A 19628-nucleotide genomic window follows, 5' to 3' on the forward strand; every position below is an offset into this window, starting at 1 on the left:
AGAAATTGAACTCTTTACTTAAACAATATTTAAGATGTTTCACCAATCACCAGCAAGATAAGATAAGGACAGAGCTTCTGCCTTTTGCTGAGGTTGCTTATAACAATACTGTTCACCAAAGCACTGGATTTACACCATATAAAATAGCTACAGGTCAAGATTTTATGCCAATTCCTGAATTACCATTGAAAGATTTCCCAGAACTATCTGCTGATGAACGGATCACTAACATCACCAATCTATGGCCTTTAATTGTCAAATCCCTTCAGAATGCCAGAGAACAACCCAAAAAAATATTCTGATCAAAAACACTCTGAACAACCACCCTGGAAGGTGGGAGACAAAGTATGGCTTTCCACAAAAAACTTAAAAAGCACTCAACCATGTAAAAAACTAGGCCCAAAATATATTGGATCATTCTCTATTGAAAAAGTCATCAGTCCTGTGGCTTTTAAATTAAATCTTCCAAAAAATTATAGAAAAGTTCACCCAGTTTTTCATGTGAATTTATTAAAACCATTCAAAGACTCCAGCACTTGGCATCCAACCAAGCAGCCTCCCAAACCAATTATGATTGAAGGGGAAAGACATTTTGAAATACAAGCCATATTGGACTCTAGAAAACATAAAGGCAAACTACAGTATTCAGTGTAATGGAAACATTTTCCCAAATCACATCAAGAATGGGCAGATACTGCACATATTAAAGCACCCAAACTTATTAAAGATTTCCATACCAAATATCCAAGCAAACCTAAATAAGCAAAACCATTGCTATAAATCTTATGTATATATTCTATAATGTATATTGTTTTCTTTACATATCCTTTTGTACAATTTATCAACAGTACAACTATTATATATATGTATTGTTGTTTTTTTTACAGATTCTTTTTCGAATGTAATGACATTCGTCTTGTTGGAGGGCAGCATGTCAGGACCTGCACAAGCTATTATTCAAAGACAGTAGAAAGCATGTTAAGAATGTAGAATAGTGATGTATAGTTAGTAGGGTTAAATGTTAGTTAAAGATAAGACTATGATTTGTATAACCACTTGCTGGTTCCTCCTTAAAAGTCAGGAGGAAGGGGGAAATAAAACAATAAGAGCCAGGTGCAACCGTTATCTTGGTTGGAAGCGCCAACAAGGTCAAGTGGCCATGAGACCTGGGAACAGGCACGAACAAATTCAAGCAGGAACAGTAGAGAAGAGGAGGGGAAAAGGGGGTTAAAAGGAAAGCTTTAGGCTAGGGAAAATCAGACTCAACAACCTATAGTGTGCTGTATGCTGCTTCTCAACAAAGAAATCCTTGATGGAACCAAATAGTCTCCAGAGGGTTTACTGAACTTGGGAACTGAGTGTGCAGACTCTGACAGCTTGGCCACCTGTTACCATCAAGAGATAACATGGGAGCTTCACATGATTGCTCCTGAGCAGTTTATCTCAGTTGGCCAATCCTCAGTGGCTCCGGTTTGCCGAGAAGCCTCAGGAAATGAAGCAGAAAGAGCAACATCTGGAGAACCCCTGAAACAAACTTCACCAAACACCTGGGGAGAGAAGCATTGTTCCTCCTTTTAACTGCATGAGCAGGCTGTTGGCTGTTGTTTAGAATGGACTATTGCATGCTACAAAGATGGCAATAGGTAGATCTTCCACCTGGCTTTTGTAACCAGTTTGCTCAGTGCTTTCAAATAGCTTCAACCATCTGTTGACTCTTGGTAGGCAGAATCCAATATGATGAGTGGAGCTGAATCTTGCCAAGTGATCTCAGATTTCTGTTGGTCTGTGGAATCCAAGCAAGTTCATAGGGTGCCTTCTGGGGTTTGCTTGGCCACTTGTGGACTAGATCCATACCCCTCTTGGCTCTGATGTGTGATACTAAGGGCTATGAGAAGCTAGATCTGGAAGTATATCAATGTCGCTCTAGGGCAGGGGGCCCTGAAAAATGCTGTCATACATCCCTCTTTAAGACTCAATTTGGACCACTATCACCCATTCCCTAATCTCCTCTTTTTGTCTGTTGACATCGTGATCTGTCAGCAACTACAAAGCACTCCTAGCAAGCTGCTTATCTTGATGCTTTTGACCTGGACTTGGACGGCTCTGGTTGCTTTTGCATTTGAACATTCTTGTGATCAGGAGAGAAGTACTCCTCCCCTCCTGGTCCTGTTAGACCTCTCAGCAGCCTTTGATACATTGGCCATGGTCCTTTCCTTACTGCCTATGAGGCCAGGGAACTGAAGGTACAGCTTTACAGTGATTCCACCCTTACCTTAGTGGGTAGTTCCAGTTGGCGGTTGTGAAGGTGCAGACAGTATGGTTCTCTCTCCCCTATGGCTTAACACTTAGATGAAGCTATTGGAAGAGGCCTTCCATTTGCTTAGTGTACAGGATCATCAGTGTGTTGATGATGCCCAGTTAGACATTGCCATCCCAGGATATACAAGAGATCCCCTTGATGTCTTGACCCAGTATCTGGAGGCTGTCAGGAACCAGAGGGCATGAAGTTAAATCCCAGCAAGGCACAGCTGCCTGTTTGCAGAATCAGGTCATCCAACACATCCAGGGATGTCTCTGATGGGGTGGGTCCACCTCTGAGAGAGCATGGGGCGACTTGAGGCCCTCTTGGACTTAGGCCCATTAATATAAACTATTTCACAGTACATACTCCTCTCTCTTTCATATTTTTTTTCCAAATAATATTCAATTCAGGTAATATTGTTATTTGGATTCATGAGCTAGATCAGTCAGCTAATCAAAGATGAATGGATTTCCTTACTGTTTTTTAAATAACCTTTTCCATGAAAATCACAACATTAATGGCTTGGAAGATGTCAGGCCCCGCACAAGGAACTCCAAGAGACAATGCAGATTCAGTCCAGCCATGTTTACTAGCCACAACCTCCAGCAAAAATCTTCCCAGACGGAAACCCCAGTTCCCAAGTCAGCCAGCTACACCATTGTGAATTCCTCAGGGAGGTGCCAGTCTCATCCTCTTGTCTCTCCCATGCTCCTCAGGAGATGAAAGAAAATGTTTTCCACCCTGACCCTGGCCTTCATAATTCCATTCCATCACAGAAGTATAGAGAAGTGTTATATATTGAACTTACACATTTTGTCTGTCTCTTTTTTACTACTTACATTTTTTTACATAATGAGCAGTTTGTCACCTAACCTGGTGTTTTTATTGACTCAAAGACACGGTTTGGTTGATGATGATGATGATGATGATGATGACAACTACTATTATTATTATTATTACTGTTATTATTATACAGAGAACGTCATAAGCAGTTCTTATGGACAGTCCGTTTTTAAGCTAGCTTTTATCTCAATTCCACTTTTGTTGTGCTTTGCAAAGCAGCATGTAAGCTTTAAAATGTATGAATAATCATAGCGCTTTTCTACCAAGAGCCTACACCAAAATATGCTTGGTAGAGAAGACTGGAAAGCCTCACAAATACAGATATGGAAATGAAGGAATCTAGAAACTGGGTTATGATTTATCTTATGAACGAGGCAGAGCACACAACATATAAGGCAGGGGAGGAGTTGTAACCCCAATTGCAGGGGTCAAGTCCAGATCTTCTTTTGACATTCCAGGAGGTGGTTGGAAAGTGAACCTCTGCAGGAGGCTGGTAAAGAACAGGAAGAGCTCCATTTTGGCAAGCGTCTCACCCAAACATACTCTCCGACCTGCAACAGTGCACAGAGAGAGGGAAACTGGGTTCAGTGGTTCTTCAATAACCTTCTGCACTTCCTGCCATGAAATGGTGGCTCAGAGATGACAAATCACATGCATGAAAACAAACTAAAATGAAAGCATAAAATGGGGATTTAATTGTATAGGAATCATGGCAGTTTTCAAAGAGGAACTGCCAATAGATACCTTCTGCACTGAATCCCTGAAAATAGTTTGAGCATCCCACTATAGTTACAGGTTTTGCCAGTTTTTAGGGTGGTGAATGGATTATTTTGATGATTTCCTTACAACTAATGTTCTAAGGAAGAGTCTGTTACTGAAACTTCCTTTCACTATATGCAAGTATGATAGAAGATGTTACCTGCAGAGAAAGGCAGGAACGCATCTTTTTTCACAAATCTTTCTTCAGAGTCAAGGAAATGCTCAGGATAGAATTCATAAGGTTTCTCCCACTGAGATTCATCATGGAGCACCGATGACAGCAACGGAACAATGTGCATACCCTGGAAATCCAAATTAACATGTTATTAAACAATTAACAGCCCTCTTTGGTACATTCATTAATACGAAATTTCAAAAAGCCATCCCAAATACATGAATTTTCCAGAGTGATGGAAATGTGATTTCAATTTCAGGCATATAGAAATGTTGAACGCTGATAGCTTTTATGGCAAAGAGATCAAAAGTGTCAAGAGGACCAGATGATATGATTATCTGGTTGGACATGATAATTAGAAGGGTGTATACTAAGCTACGCTGACAGAACAAAGCATTTATTTCAGACTAATCACCTTGGGAATGAAAAAGCCTTTGAAAGTTATATCCACTGTAGTTGCATGTGCTACATTTGCTGGAACAATGTCAGCAAATCTTTGAACTTCATGGATTACTGCATCGGTATAGGGCATTTTTGTTCGATGTTCTATTCTTGGCTGAGCAGACCCAATGACCCTTGAAATTTCTTCATGGACTTTATCTAGGAAAATAAGATGTATGTTATTGTTTTAATTTTGCATTAAATGCTGGAAACATTAGCTGTGAAGGATAGAGTATCATGAATTCAGATATCCATTCAAATTGGAGAACAGAGGCCCAAACGTACATGGGACTTCCATATGCATACATTTATCAATCCAGGGAACACTTTTCGCAGCACAGACTCATATGTAAAGTGAATCGGAGATCTAGCTGAGCACTGATGTGGACTCTAGATTCAGTCAATGCAACTCTAATATCCTTCACCCTTGCACTTTTTTTAAAAATAAGAAATGACTAAGAAATTTTAAATTAAAGTTTAATTTAATTTAAAATCCATTGCACACATATGTATTTCGTATTGCAAGTCTAATATTGCATAGTTATGGCCTTTTATATGCTAGTATTTCCCTTTTTAAATGCTTTCTTTCTTGATAGTTAATGACTGATTTACCTTTGAATTTACATCTTCAGGCCATAGAAAGAAATGCAATTTCTGTAATGACCAAAGATAGGAAAACCCTAAAAATGTGACATCATCACCCAAGGTTAAAAAAATTAACTATGCTGCATAATGTATTCTATATATAGGAACCACTCTTGCTTGAATTTGGTTAAACTTCTGTTATGAACATATGCTGTTAATTTTGCCATTGCTGCATATTCTCCAAGTTTAAATTCCTAGTCCGCTATTGTCGGAATTCTGTCTTCTGGTGTTGGGCAAAATTTTTTCTCACTGCCGTGAGCATGTATCAAAGCAAAGTATGAGATTTCTTGTTGACGTTTTCTGGGATTATACCTAATAAGAAAACTTCTGATTTCATTTCAAATGTAATTTTCAAAATTCCCTGCAGTGTATTGTCTATATCTTTCTTGCACTTTTGAGGTTTTTTACATGTCCACCATGTGTGGTAAAATGTTCGCTCTGTTTCATGGCATTTCCAATAATTATTACTATACGATTTTTCTATCTTGGAGATTATTGACCATCTGTAAAACATTTTGTACCAATTTTCTTTTAGATTGTAGCTTGGAGTAAATTTTATTAAATTGATCCATAATTTCTTCCCATTGTTATTTTGTAAATGTTTCTTTAAAGTTTTGCATCCACTATATCGTACATTTTTTATTTGTTCTGCCTCTGTGTCATATCTTATTAGGAGTTTGTATATGCACCCTAACAAATGTTATAAGCATTTTGATTTTTGCCATTTTTCTTGTCCCTCCCTCATTTTTAAGATCACATTTTATCCTTCTGGCAAAGTTAAATGCATCAGCCACAGTGTTCCAGTTACCAGTGTACCAGGTCCTACAAGAAATGGTTAAAAGACTTAGGTATGTTTAGCTTGCAGAGGAGAAGGTTGAGAGGGGACATGATGGCTCTCTTCAAATATCCGAAGGGCTGTCACATTGTAGAGGATTCAGAATTGTTCTCACTTGCTCCAGAGGGTAAGACTAGAACTAATGGGATGAAACTTCAAGGACGTAGACACAGATTAGACGTTAGGAAGAACTTCTTAACTATATGAACTGTCAATCTGTAAAATAGGTTGCTGCATGGAGTAGTTTCTTCCCCTTCACTGAGGTTTTCAAACAGAGGCTGGATATTCATCTACTGACTATGGCGTAGTGAATTCTGCAGTGTGCAAGGGGTTGGACTTGATGACCTCTTAGGTCCATCTCAACTCTATGATTCTCTGGTTCTCTTTCCTTCCACCTTTCCCAGTTTATAAATTTCTCAAAAGAGCTAGGTCTTCACATAATGTGTCCAAACTATGATAATTTGAGTCTGATAATTTGTGCCTCAAGTGAAAACTCTGAATTGATTTGTTCTATGATCCATGTGTGTGTGTGTGTGTGTGTTTTCCCTTGGTTATCCATGGTATCCTCAGGAATCTTCTCCAACACCAAAGTTCTATCTGGTTTCTTCAAGTCCAACTTCCACTTCCATAAAGTATCGTAGGAAAAACCATTGCCTGACCTTTATAAGTATAGACACATTACTGTATTTGAATATCTTTTCCAAGGCCTTCATTGCTATCCTACCAAGCACTACTCTATGTTGCATTTATTGACTGCTGTTTTCTTTAATGTTGACAGTTGATTCTAAAAGGCAGAAGCTATCCATCACTTCAATAACTTTATTGTCAACTTCAAGGTGGCTACTGTACCTGTTGTCATCAGTTTGGTCTTCTTGGTATTGAATCATAGCCCATGTTTCTTCCTCCAATTTTAAAAACACACTCATCTTCTTCCAATCCAGCCTTCCTTAATATTTATTCAGGATATACAGTAGGTAGAATAGATAAGGGGAGAGTATATAGTCTTGTCTCACTCTTTTGCTGGCCTGGAGCCAGTCTGTTTCATGATGTATAGGTTTTTCATGAGGACAATGAGATGGTCTGCGATTTCCATTTTTCTCAGGGTGCTCTATAGCTTGACATGGTCAGCACAATGAAAGGCCCTTCTGCAGTCAAACGCATATAATGATTTCTTTTGGTATTTTTTAACTTTCTCAATTATCCAGCATGCATCAGCAATAATGTCTCTTGTTAATTGGCTTTCCTACTTGAAAAAGGAATTCTTTGATGTTGGACTCAGTAACACAATGATGCTTTCCATGTCTTTGTGCATTGCAATGAACGGAAACCTTCCATCCTTCCTACTGAATGAAGTGAAAGGAGACCCTTATGCCTTCTGCTGAGGAACAATGGGACATGAATCTAATAGAGAAACAAGGGATTCTTTTTATGGAAAAATGACATTGTTATTTGAAAAAAATCATTTGACACTTTGTTCCACATCCAGAAATTATTTGCATAAAAGAATTGGCTGCTAGCTACATCTTTTGATAAATATTGAAAGAGAACAAATAAATGACTATGGCATTTGCTAGGCTAGTCAGCATGATCCACTAAGCATTCCTACCTTTGGGGATTGATCAAAAAGTCACATACTGATTTTGTGGAACATTTTTATGAGAGGAACAGCTTGATTATGGTAGATTCCTTCTCAAAATGAAGTAGTGCCAATACAAAAATCAAATGCAGCATGACACCATATAGTCACAGCTTTTGACCTGCCTGCAACTATTAATTCTGAGAACAATTTTGCATTTATTTTAGTTGAATTGGTGGACAAAAACCTTATTTGAGCTTGTACCACCATCCTTGAGGAAATGGCTTAGCTGAATGAATGATACAAGCACCTATAGGGACTGTGCAAAGAGATTCCACACCATTTAGCACATTTCTCCCTGTTTGACAACAAGAGTCAGCCATGAAAAGTTCACTTTTGTGGTTTGCTTATTTCACTGAGTTATGCTGTCATTTAACTAAATATTCGAATAGTGAAATCCAACCAGATGAAAAGTGCTTACTCTGAATGTCAGGATACTTCATCATTAGTAGCATGGCCCAGCGCAAAGTGGTTGAAGTTGTCTCTGTGCCAGCAGCAAGTAAGTTAGTAACAACAGCAGTTAGGTTTTCATTATGAAAATACCTTTTCATCTCATTTTTCTTCTCCTGCAATATATAAACAGTCTGCCTAAGCACATTCAGGGTGCTCATATCAACTAAATAGCAGAGGGCTGGAGGACACTTCACAGCAGGAGAGTCTCCCAGAGTATTGGATTTCAGTCCCCAGCCTTCTAAATCAATGGCAAAGGATTGTGGGAATTGCAGTCCAAAAAAGCCATAGAGCACTGAGTTCCCTGTGATTCAGACATTCATAGGAATGGAAATAATGAGCATGAAGTTCTAGAGAAAGTCATCTGGAAATTCTTATTTTCTTCCCTCTTTTGCCTGAAAGTCCCAAGACTAGCTGACAGAGGTGGGTCAGAGAGTCTTTGCTTTCAGCCTAATTATCTAAAAATAAATTAAAGGCAAAGGGGGCAACAACCAACCCCCCACCCTCCCCCCAGTTTCTAAGAGATGGAGATCCTAGAATGACAAGCTTCTGGGATAGAAATTCTTCCAGTCGCCTGATGGAAGATATCTCCTTCCTTCTTCTCTCTCTGCTATGAAGTCTCAAAAGCATAGGAAGTAGATAAATGAAATACTCTCAGAGGGAGAAAAATATCTGAGGTGAGCATTAAAAAAAAAAATCTCTCCATCATATTGAAGCTTCTTCAGACATGAAAAACCAAGCCAAATGAATTATTCAGCAATATTTTCTAATATTCTATTAGTGTGTAAACAAGGATTTCATTAGATAAGACTTTTACTACTACTTGGCACTTTTTAAAAGATGTCTTGAAAAAGAGACATGACTTGGGAGGAAATTTTCAAAATTTCCATTGTATCTCAATCAAGGTACAGTAGCAGGCTTAACAACTCAGATGATTACGCCAAATTTAAATATATTATTATTATTATTATAAATAGCAAGAGATGTTGTTCAGATGGGCTCTATTTAAATTAAGCAAATTAATACTTTAGACCACGTTTTTCTCAACCTTAGTGATTTTAAGATATGTGGATTTCAACTCCCAGAATTCCCCAGCCAACCGTAGTTGAAGCCCACATATCTTACATTTGCCAAGGCTGAGAAACACTGCTTTAGACAGATGCTTTGCTACAGGTAATTTATACTGCGTGTAGGATTTTAATATAATCTTCAAAGTGTACTTTTTTGGACATTATTTTCAGGAAACTCCCTTGGTTTTCACTTTAGAAGCTTCAATTGTTTGTGAAAGAATGAGGTTTTATTTCCCATATTTAAGTTTGTACCAGTAAAGCTACTAGTTTAAAAGTATCAATGTGACATAAAAAGCTCACTAGGAATTGCTGGCATACTTAAAACATTTCCTTACCTCTTGCTGTCGGACAAGAAACGAGTCGATAAAACTCCTCTGGTCATTTTTATCCAGAGCTTTGAGGTGTTCTATGAAAGTGGCCTGTATGAAAGCATGCAGCTCCTTTCTGTTATTCAGGACTCTGTTCCGAGCACCAAAAAGGAAGCCGAACATGGGGAACATATTATAGAGCTGAAAAATACAGAAGGATAAAAAGAGTTATGAAGAAACCCCCAATACCTTTCAAGACCTTTTCATGTGGATCATGCAAAGCATTTTTATTAAAACTGTTCATATTCCACAGTGGGAAAAGGTTGTTTTGCATGCATAAGCCATCAGTTTTTATCTGTCATAATGAATCTTGAAACACATGGAATACTTATAGCAAATCTTACACTACATTGAAGATAACACAGTGAACACACAGTGAACTCTTTTTAAAATGGAAAAATAATTACCAAGGCAGAAGGACTTCCTAAAAGCTGCACGTTTTCATTGACTAACTTTAATAGTCTTTGAAATGTGGGGTCTTCATACTCATATCGCTTGCCAAGTAGAATGGACACTATGATATTGCCAACAGCGGAATTCATAATGGCTGTATTCTCAAATGGTTGTCCTATTTAGCAAATATTAAAATTAAACAAAGCCATTAAAATGAATTGCAACTGTGAAAGAACACCAGTTTTTAAGGGCTCTTTACTGCCCTAAGACTCCAAATCCTTTCCACCTACACCCACAGCACATTTCTCTAGGAAACCGATAGCCAGTGCCGGAGACCATGGAGATATTGGGCAAGGAAATCTTAAATGGGAGTTGAGTGTGTGAGGAACTTCATGGGTAGCTCTAGAGACTATTGACTTTTCCACAGGAAGTCCCTGGAGATCCAGCTCAAGGTTCTGATTTCCATCAGATGGAAACATTAACCCACCTTCATGAGATTGAAATGTCTTTATCAGGAAGCTGCACTCTTCAATTATTTTATCCTCTATAGTTCTCTTGCCCATTCCATAGTCCCGTAATGCAGATAATGTAAACCGCCGCATCACTTTCCAGTTCTCCCCATGAGAAAAAAGGATACCTAAAGAGAAGGTGCAGAACCGAAAGGCATATTTGCACTACTGAAAATGTCTACCATTATAATGAAGAGAATGTATGTGGAAGTTGTTTTACTACTGTACAGAATCAGGAAGCCAATGTGGGAAATGCATGTGAAATTTTGTGTGAATCTTTTCTGCAACTCAGAAAATTACAAACTTTCCATCATTTACAAACTCTGCCTCTCCAGTTATCCAGCTTGGAGATCAAATTGTCCAGGGGTAGTTGATTGCCTTATTGGAAATCAGGAGAAATATAGCTTGAAACATTGCAGAATTGACTTCAATTATCTTTCTCTCCTCTTCAGTCCTATCATATGGCAGGCAGGATCTTAGTTTCTATCTTGTCTCCTACGTTCTCCAACCCCATTCTCCTATGTCATCTCCATACTAAATTTAGTAAGGAGTTTCCATAGCTCTGGGCAGATACTGACAAGGAATACTGCCCAATACATAGAGTGAAAAAAATGTACCGAAGCCCTCTGCAATTTCTTCAGAAAGCTGGATATGTGGCCTCTCTGCAAATGCATCAGCTTGATTCACCAGAGCTTCCTTTACTGTGTTGTACCCAGTCAGTACCACCATTTTCTGGAATCCCATTTGAATCCTGAAGATTGGGCCATATACTTTTGACAACTAGAATTGAACACAAGGGAAAAATAGAAAAGAAAGAAGTCGTTCTGATCACCATGTAAACCCCTTTATGCACAATAACAAACCTAGATGCCAATCATGTTTCATAGACCTAAGAGTAAAATCATGCTCTTTCTCTTATTGTCTGAAAGCACACTGTGATGCTGCACTTGCTGTTCAGGGACCAGAAACTAAAGACCTGCTGGAACCTGGTAAAGATGGCAGAATTGCCTGAGGGAGGCATCTTTGTTGAAAGCAGAGCGGGAAGTGGCAAAAATGCATTGATCCCAAAGGAACTCACACCCTAACCCTACCCTACACAAAGTTGAGGCAAGGAGCCCAGCAGGAGTTGAAGAGGGAAGCTGGGGAGAATGGTGGAGAACATGAGCACAATGGAGGTATAGGGAGAGGTAATCTTTCTGAGATTATGTAATCTTCCAGATATTCTTAATTGCCAGATGACAGAACTTGAGAGCTTTATATAAAACGTATTTAATAGCAGGAACTATTTCATTCAATTCTCAACTCATGTCTTTCCGAGAAAATGCAGTTAATTGATATTTTGAAATAGCAATTCATCTGTAATCAACAGTTTGCATATTTTTCCAGAACAAAACATATTCTGTATTCCTAAGCGTGTATAAGTTTGCAAACTGAAACTAGGACAAGTAATTGCATGTACTGAAAATGCATGTTCAATGTTAAAAGCTTTGTTTTGTTCATAAACCTCCCCATTCAGAGATTTTTTATTGTAAGGTGAAAGAGGTATGTGTATTTGAGAGTGATGTGGATTCAATTTATGCCTTTGTGGTTCTCTTCAACTACCATAGCTCAGTTGTGGAATTATAAATAGAGCTACTGGGGCAATAAAAATCCAGATGAGTTCATTTTCTGTATCTCTTTGCTTCCATCTAATGGTCTTCTGGTACCCCAGATCATAAGAAGAGGGAAAACAAAACACTATATCAATTCCTGTTTGAATTCTCGTGATTTCTATTATCAACACATCAAGCATCTCTAGTTTTGGAAGTGAACTTCCTTTTATGTAGGTAAGAGAATAACTTATCTAAACGGAGAGTAGGATTGGAATCAAATGATCTTCTAATCCCTGGAGAACCATTGTTCTTGGTGCTCTCCCAAAAACTGCAATGTTAGCACAAGCCCAAATGCATCAGCAGCCATCATGGTTAGCATTCCACCTTTCAGTCTGAAAGGAAATTTCCCATATGGCCCATAATGGGAAGAGCAAAAGCCACTTGCTTCCTACAAAGTAAGGTTTACTGATGTAATTGTAACTGGTGACCTCAATGCAAGGGTGGACTCTAATGAGAGAACCCGCTTCTTCTCATGTTCCAGATTCAGATATACGTTTCCCTTCACTTACTCAGCAATTCAGGGATGAAATAAAGAGTTTTTATATAAAATTTATATCCCTCGAATGGATCGATCAGCAGGAGTACTATACTGTGCTCCATCAGCTCCATAACACCTCAATTCCTTGCACTCTCCTGAGCTTGTGGCATTCTTAATGGACATGATGAGACCTTCCAGCCAAATTGCTGTGGAAAAGTCCTTTGCCAAGAACCAACACAGATACACTAAAAAGAAGGCAGCTGGATATTTGTTGCAGTGCATTTGTTCATTTCTAATGGCCATAAAAATTGTTGGAATAAAATGCTTCCTATCCATTCCCTCCCAGAGATCTCTGCTTCGAAATCATGGTATTCTTAAGGTAGGGAACCAGGTAGATGTTGACACAATATAAGGCAGTGGAGTGAGAGCCCTATTCTACCACCTCTTGCAATCCACCAATATTGACCTGAGGGAAATATACATTAATCCTGCCCCCCCCCCCACTCTGAAAACAACTAAAAACCTCTCAATTTATCTGCCCCTTGAAGGATTATGTCCACAAAAGGCCTAACTAATCCTGCCAAGATCTTGCAGTTCTGCACATAACATAGCACGGTTACAATGACTGTTAAACAACAAAATAAAATCAGAACAGCTCCAAACTCTCTTGACCCATTTTGTTGACATTTGGTAGTATTCAAGAAATGTCTAGTTGTTTTAATTGCTTTCAGTCACCATTTCAGTGTGTTACCTTTAACATTGTTCTGTGGGGCCTTTTCAGATCCATAATGTGGAGATTTCCAAAGAGGGGTAAAATACTTGGTCCTGGTGGAAGATTTGGGGAGTTGTTATTCCAGGAACTGCTCATTTTCAAAATGAACACAGTCAGAAGAATAAAGAGGAGTGATATGGAAACAAGTCCAGTCCAATCCATTTCCTTTCAGAAAATCGTTTCTGTAGTACTTAAAATGAAAAATGCAATATAATTTGATCAAGGAAAGTTCTTGTACAATGACCTGCATAGAAATCTAAAAGTGTTGCATTACCCTAGACACAGCTTAAATATGTTTCCAGTGAATCATTATCTTGCCTAACATAATGAGCTATCTTCCTGGTTTATTTTTATTTGTTTTACTTTTCTTCAATGTGATTAATCAATAATTGAGGTGGGTGGTATCTACATTCTTCCCTGGACTAGTGACAATATTCAGTTATAATTAATCTTGCTGAGTAAAGGGAACATTGTGAAATTCAGTTGGGTAATTATTGAACTGCAGCTTGCGAGAGATTTTTGAAAGTACATCAGTACTTATTTTGAACCAAATAAGTTTTCATGATGGAGCTGCACTTTGTTTGTGGAATACCATGTTCTGGATTATATAGCAAATAGATTATATAGTGAATCCTCCTTTCAATGTTCCTCTGCTTCTATCATGTCCTCTACTTCCTTACTCAGGTAACATGGCAGTTCTCCTAACCCTGCATTCTCAGCTCTTCTCTTCCTCCAATAAGAGAAGCCACCAAACAATCTAATGGGATGCAAGCACCAATCTTAATGACAGTCTTGGAGGCTCTTTTTGGTCTGCCTGTGTATCATGTCCACAGTCCCAAGGCTTCAGCCTCTTGGCCCAGCCAATTGGCCAAGCCACGGTTTTACTTCTCCAGCCATATTGGATAAAGCATTTGCCTTTCTTCTCCAGGAGTAGCACAACCTGCAAAGGCATCACTTGTCTACCAGCTGCTGAGTTTGGCTTTCAGATGGATCTCAACCCCAGTTCCAGCTATCTCCAAAATTGAATGGTAGGATTCTATTAACGTCAAGCTGTTGCTTTCTCCCCCTCCTTTTTCCCTACTACCGATAATTTTCAGTATCATGAGGACTCTTGGTACCGTCCTCTTGGCTACATGGCAGCATCTCTTCCTGATCTGCTTTATCTCTTTGCAGGGATGATTATGAAGTCACCCAGACTGTTAGTACTGAGCAGTTTTAACCTTTGTCTTTGAACTTGAAGAATTGGACTTAGGAATTCATGACCACCATGACAACAATGACTTAGTCCCAGCATATAGTCCCTGGCCGAACCCAATCACACTAGATTGGCCTTTATCCTTGGAGTAATGATATGTAATTTGGTTCTGGGGAATGTTTTCACCATTTCTTTCTCATAGACAGATCACTTCCTCATTATGGGGTCAAGCAGAACTGCCAAATTCTGCAGGAAGGGTGTGTCGGTTATGATGGCTTGCCCTAAATTTTGATGGATCTGGATAGTTTCTAGATACCACTTGGAGACTTTCCCAGCAATCTGAATGGCTGTTCTGTTGGTTGCCTCATCACCCCCTGGAATATGCTAGTGACCGGAGTGATAAATAAGAAAGCTCCTCAGAGATCCCCCCAAGTCCACCAATCCCAGGCAGCTCTTTTACTCTCAGAGTAAATGAAATGAAACAAGGGAAGAAATGCCTGGAATAACTGTGGTGGTAAATGAGAAGGTAATATAATTGGATATGGTCCAAAGTTTAATTGAAGCCTATTCTGTGGCAGTCATGGTATTTCTCTGCTCTTATTGCATCTGCAGAATGTCGTCCAGCTGCACCATTTAGAACGTCCCAGATCCTGTAGGGCATGGGTATGTGGACAGCCAGGGTGCACCTCTTAAGGGTCTCCATCTACCAGGAAGTGCATTAAGAAAGGGGGTTAACAGTGGGCATTGTTGGTGGGATCTCCTCTCCTATGAGCAGCCTGGTTCCCAAGGCAAGAATGCCCTCCATTCTCATGGCTTTCCAGAAGCTGATGAATACCTGATTCTTCCAGATAGCTTTTTGTTATTGAGTGGTTTGTTTGTTTTGTATTTTATTTATTTATTTTGCCCAGTATGCTTTTGATTTTAATCCTACATCGGCCACCCAGAGTCACAACTGGCAGCTTGGGTGTCCATACAAAATGGTCTTTGGGGACTGATTGTGGAGCCATTGGCACCTATAATGGATTAATGTAATGTATTGCTTATTACTGTTGTTGCTCTAATGTTATTAGCATATGTAAACTGCCTAAAGTCCATCAGTAGTGAAGAAGGGATTTTCCATTAAATAAACAAATTGTTCAACATTCTCATGAATATGCTGGGAACGATATCTTTATGTATTTTGAGTGTGATTTCACTCCCAGCTTTAACTCCGTTACTATCAATTCTAGGAAAGTTCTAGATAAATTAACATTTCTTGATGTCAGCCAAGAGCTATGGTGCTGCTCTGAGCATCTTCTGTGAAGTAAACCAGATAATTACCTAGATGACAAAATGAGAATTTGGCAGGAAGAACACAGTAACAGTGATAAAAGCAAGGAACCAGGAGACCTGGTTATAATCCTTGGCATTATATTCTCAGAGCAAGACTTTATTTACTTAAAGATGAGCACGCATTTATGAACATATACCTGGGAAGAAGTTAGGCTTGCAAGTGTGTGGAGGCCACCATGCAGATTTATAATCCTCCCAAATATCCAAAAGGGGGCTCAATTACAGTATTACCATCTTTTCCTCTGCCTATTTTTGGGATGGCTGGGTTCCTTAAGCATACCTTACTCTGTCTCTCAGATATATTTCCCATAATATACAAGCAGTTACAGGTGCAAGCAGTTACTTTATGTTGGCATAATTGGCAGTCCTGCCCTGAGAAACTCTAGCTCCCAGTGTCATCTCTTATATATAATGGGGATTTCTCTCTGCTTCTTCCGCTTTAGACAAGAAATGCTGACTTCTGGATTCCTCTGAGTGCTATTCAGGAGTTTGTTTGTTTGATTTGTATCTCTCCTTTATTTGTACAACTCAAAGGAGTATACATAATGTTCCTGACTCCTGTTTTCCCCAAAACAACAAATTTTAACAACAATAACAACACTATTTGCAAACAGCTCGATCAGGGTTTCCATAGGAAAACAAAGAGAACCCTGGACTAGAAAACATAGCTGTACCACTGATGTGGAAATCTGAAGGCTGTCATAGTTTTACAAAACCCAAAGCATTGGGCAAAGGCATCCCGAAAACATGGCTGTCCAGTCTTTGCTTGACTACATCAACAAAGGGGGCACAATACCTCCCTTTACTCATTGTTGCACTGCTGCTGTAATCTGGAAGTTTTCTGTAGCTTTCAAGATCTGTTTCCATGATGATCTCACATGGGAGAGAAGGCATGACCCAGGTTAACTGAGAGAAATACAGCAGGTACGGTATGGAAGAGTGGAAGAGGAAGGTATCTGTCTCAGGCTCAAAAAGTAGTGTTGCCACCTGGGAGCCAATTGAAGATTTGGATTCCCTTTTTTGGGTTTAGCAAGCATTGAATGCCCTGGGAATTAGGAACTGGAAGACCAGAGGGTTAGACCTCAGGGCTTCAGCCCAGCTGTATGACCGACTGGCAGGATAACATCGCATGAGCAGCTAAGAGTCAAGTTGCCCAGCAGGTTGGCTGGCCAAGTGATGGAATCCTACAGACCCTTCATCATGGGTTGTGGCCAAAACCTGCCTTGTTGTTCAGCAAAACGGCAATCTCTCTCTCTCTCTCTCTCTCTCTCTCTCTCTCTCAAAAAAAAAAAAAAGAAGTTCTTGATGTTACCATCTGGAGCAGCCCAGGTGCCTCACTGCTAATTCCTGGCTTATATGGTAGCCTAAGAAGTTTGTTTTATGATGATCCAGTGGTCTGCATTAAAAAACAGGGGGGGGGGGAGAGGAGGCGACTGCTGTGCTTTTCTTTATCAGCCAGTTTTCTTCACTATTGCCCCATATTGGGATGTCCTCTTCACTTTCATCAAACAGCAATAATGCATATTATTGCAATTATAGCTGGTGTAGCATCCAAACATGAATTGAGTGATGCTTGCATGCAAATCTTAAATGTGGAAGCAGCTTGCATCACCCCCTGCTCATTCCCGGATGTTCTGAATTCCTTAGCCGCAGCTGTCTAGAAACATGAAACGTAATTCTCTTTTCTTTCCCATCTTGCTGCCATGGCCAGCTCAGACTCTGATGATGAGGAGGCTGGCAAAGAGCAGGAGCTGCTGCCTGAGGAGCGGCAGGCAGAGGCGGTGGGACTGTCCGGTCACCGGCAGGCACAGCTGCCGCCGGTCTCTGAAGATGAGGAGCCTGCTGTCACCCCCTCCCTGGGCAAGGGCTCGCCATGCGGAGAGGAGACCAGGGCAAAGGCGCTCTGCGAGGCTCCTGGCGAGAAAGCAGCTGTGCCCTTCCAACTGAGCAATACTTGTCAGGCCTAGCCCAAGGAACTCCAGGAGACCATGCAGATCAGTTCAGCAATGTTTATTAGCTACAACCTCTAGCAAGAATCTTCCCAGACTGAAACTCAATTCCCAAAGTCAGCCAGTCAAAATAGAGTGAATTCCTCAGGGAGGTGCCAGCCTCATCCTCTTATCTCTTCCTCGCCCCTCAGGAGACAAAACAGCATGTTTCCCTCCCTGAGCATGGCCTTCATAAGTCCATTCCATCACAATACTGGGGCTGCTTCCATTTAAACATTTCCATCTTCTTAATTCTTTAAGAAGAACGGCAAGCTTAAGCCTCTCCATTAGCAACAACTGTTCGTTTACCAGATGCCGTGTGCCTGACTCCCAGTTTGAAACCTCATGACTTTGACTCTGGACCTGGACCGGCTGATGAACCTCTGCAACCTTTGGGCCCTTGGACTTGGCTTGACCACTTTTGTGCCCACCGTTTTGGATTGGAACTCTTTTGAGGCAACCTTGCTAAACTTTAGGGGACTTGTTTCTCTACTGTACATGTATGTGCACTTGCACTCACATTTCCTTTGCTGTTTGATTATTTATTTCACAAAATGTATCAGTAAAGTTTGCAACCACCTCTCTGTGTGCTTCTGTGTGCTTGACCTAGGACTGGACACTTACCATAATTCAAGTAACAGCCATAGTTCACCTCTTTCTTCTTCCAGTTCTTCTTACTTAATTTTCTTTACTTAAAATCAAGAATGATTAGAGTCCTGAAGTCCAACCAGAGGAAAAGTACTTCTTCTGGATTTCAGGATCCTTTATCATTTAACAGAATGATCCATCTCAGAATGGTTGAAGCCGTTTTCATGCAAGCCCTGAATGAGTTAATCATAACATTGGTGAGGGTTCCATTATGAAAATCACCACAAATCTTGTTTTTATCCTGCAATGTAGTCTCAAATACTTAAGAGGAAGAAAAGCCATGTGTGGGATGATCATTAAACACAGACGCACACACAATATCTCCAGCAGATTGATGCCTTCACAGAAACAACAGACTCAGTGTCTAATCAGGAGCAGCTTAACTGTGGACATGATAAACTAAGTGAGAGGTCAAGACTGAGCAAAGAGCATTGCTGTTGCATAGGATTCTATTATTGATTAACTAAACATGGTTAACAACAATTACAACTCCACATAGAAAGCATTGCAGTAGTCCAAACAAGAAGTAACTAGGGCAGGGGTGACTGAAAATCCTGTCCTCAGGACTATATTCCAGGCATCTGGTGAAGTGGGCTGTGAGCCATGAAACCCCCTGAATAACAAACCAATTAGGTTTTAAGATAGCATAAGACTATTATATTTGTTTCAAAGGCAAAAAACCCCTGGAATGTTTCCCAGTGTGTCAATGATCATTCGAGAAGTGAGATCTTGTGCACCTTACTCAGGAAGAAGGTAACGATAAACGCATTGACTCTACTGATTTTCCTTTCCATTTCTAAATCGAAGACATGATTCTAAAATATTATTTGACATGAGTTTCTTGAGCCATTTCCCCCCATTTAAAGTTGTTATTCCCTGCTTCCCTAAAATACAGTATATAAATCTGTACTTTGTGCACTCCATCTTCATTCCTGTATCCATTCTGACATGCGTACATACATGTTAATGTTCAGATATGAATGGGGGACATGTGGGAACTACATTCCTGTGTAAGCCACTGGTTTGATTTGGAGATGGTCCTCTCCTCTTTCAGGATGAATGAAAATGGCATCTCGGTTGTCTTTCTGTTGAATGCATTCCCCTTGGTGGCCATCATTTCATTTCACAGAGGCCTCT

General features: G+C 39.8%; 1 protein-coding gene and 1 long non-coding RNA gene across 3 annotated transcripts; one reads left to right on the forward strand and one right to left on the reverse strand.

Moving 5' to 3' along the window:
* Nucleotides 1-2584: 2584 nt before the first annotated feature.
* LOC148216972 (cytochrome P450 2K4-like) lies at nucleotides 2585-13632 on the reverse strand. 2 transcript variants are annotated; one of them, XM_088133876.1, is made up of 9 exons: nucleotides 13308-13629; nucleotides 11044-11206; nucleotides 10405-10554; nucleotides 9932-10092; nucleotides 9492-9665; nucleotides 8058-8202; nucleotides 4495-4679; nucleotides 4065-4206; nucleotides 2849-3696 (listed from the first exon to the last, which is right to left on the reverse strand). In XM_088133876.1, exons 1-9 carry the CDS (start codon nucleotides 13488-13490, stop codon nucleotides 3509-3511), a joined length of 1491 nt encoding a protein of 496 aa, XP_087990002.1. In that variant the 5' UTR covers nucleotides 13491-13629; the 3' UTR covers nucleotides 2849-3508. The 2 variants fall into 2 exon arrangements, with proteins under 2 accessions (XP_087990003.1, XP_087990002.1); XM_088133877.1 differs by lacking the exons at nucleotides 9932-10092; nucleotides 10405-10554; nucleotides 11044-11206 and having other exon boundaries at nucleotides 2585-3696; nucleotides 13308-13632.
* A 257-nt stretch (nucleotides 13633-13889) lies between these two features.
* LOC112540944 (uncharacterized) lies at nucleotides 13890-18423 on the forward strand. The gene is made up of 3 exons (XR_003084976.2): nucleotides 13890-14012; nucleotides 14257-14356; nucleotides 17567-18423. It is a non-coding gene; the product is annotated as an uncharacterized LOC112540944 (long non-coding RNA).
* Nucleotides 18424-19628: the final 1205 nt, after the last annotated feature.

This window comes from Python bivittatus, unplaced genomic scaffold, assembly GCF_059951505.1.
Source record: "Python bivittatus isolate LINGU-HERP-01145 unplaced genomic scaffold, Pbiv_v1 ctg000020_np1212, whole genome shotgun sequence".
Taxonomy (NCBI): Eukaryota; Metazoa; Chordata; class Lepidosauria; order Squamata; family Pythonidae; genus Python; species Python bivittatus.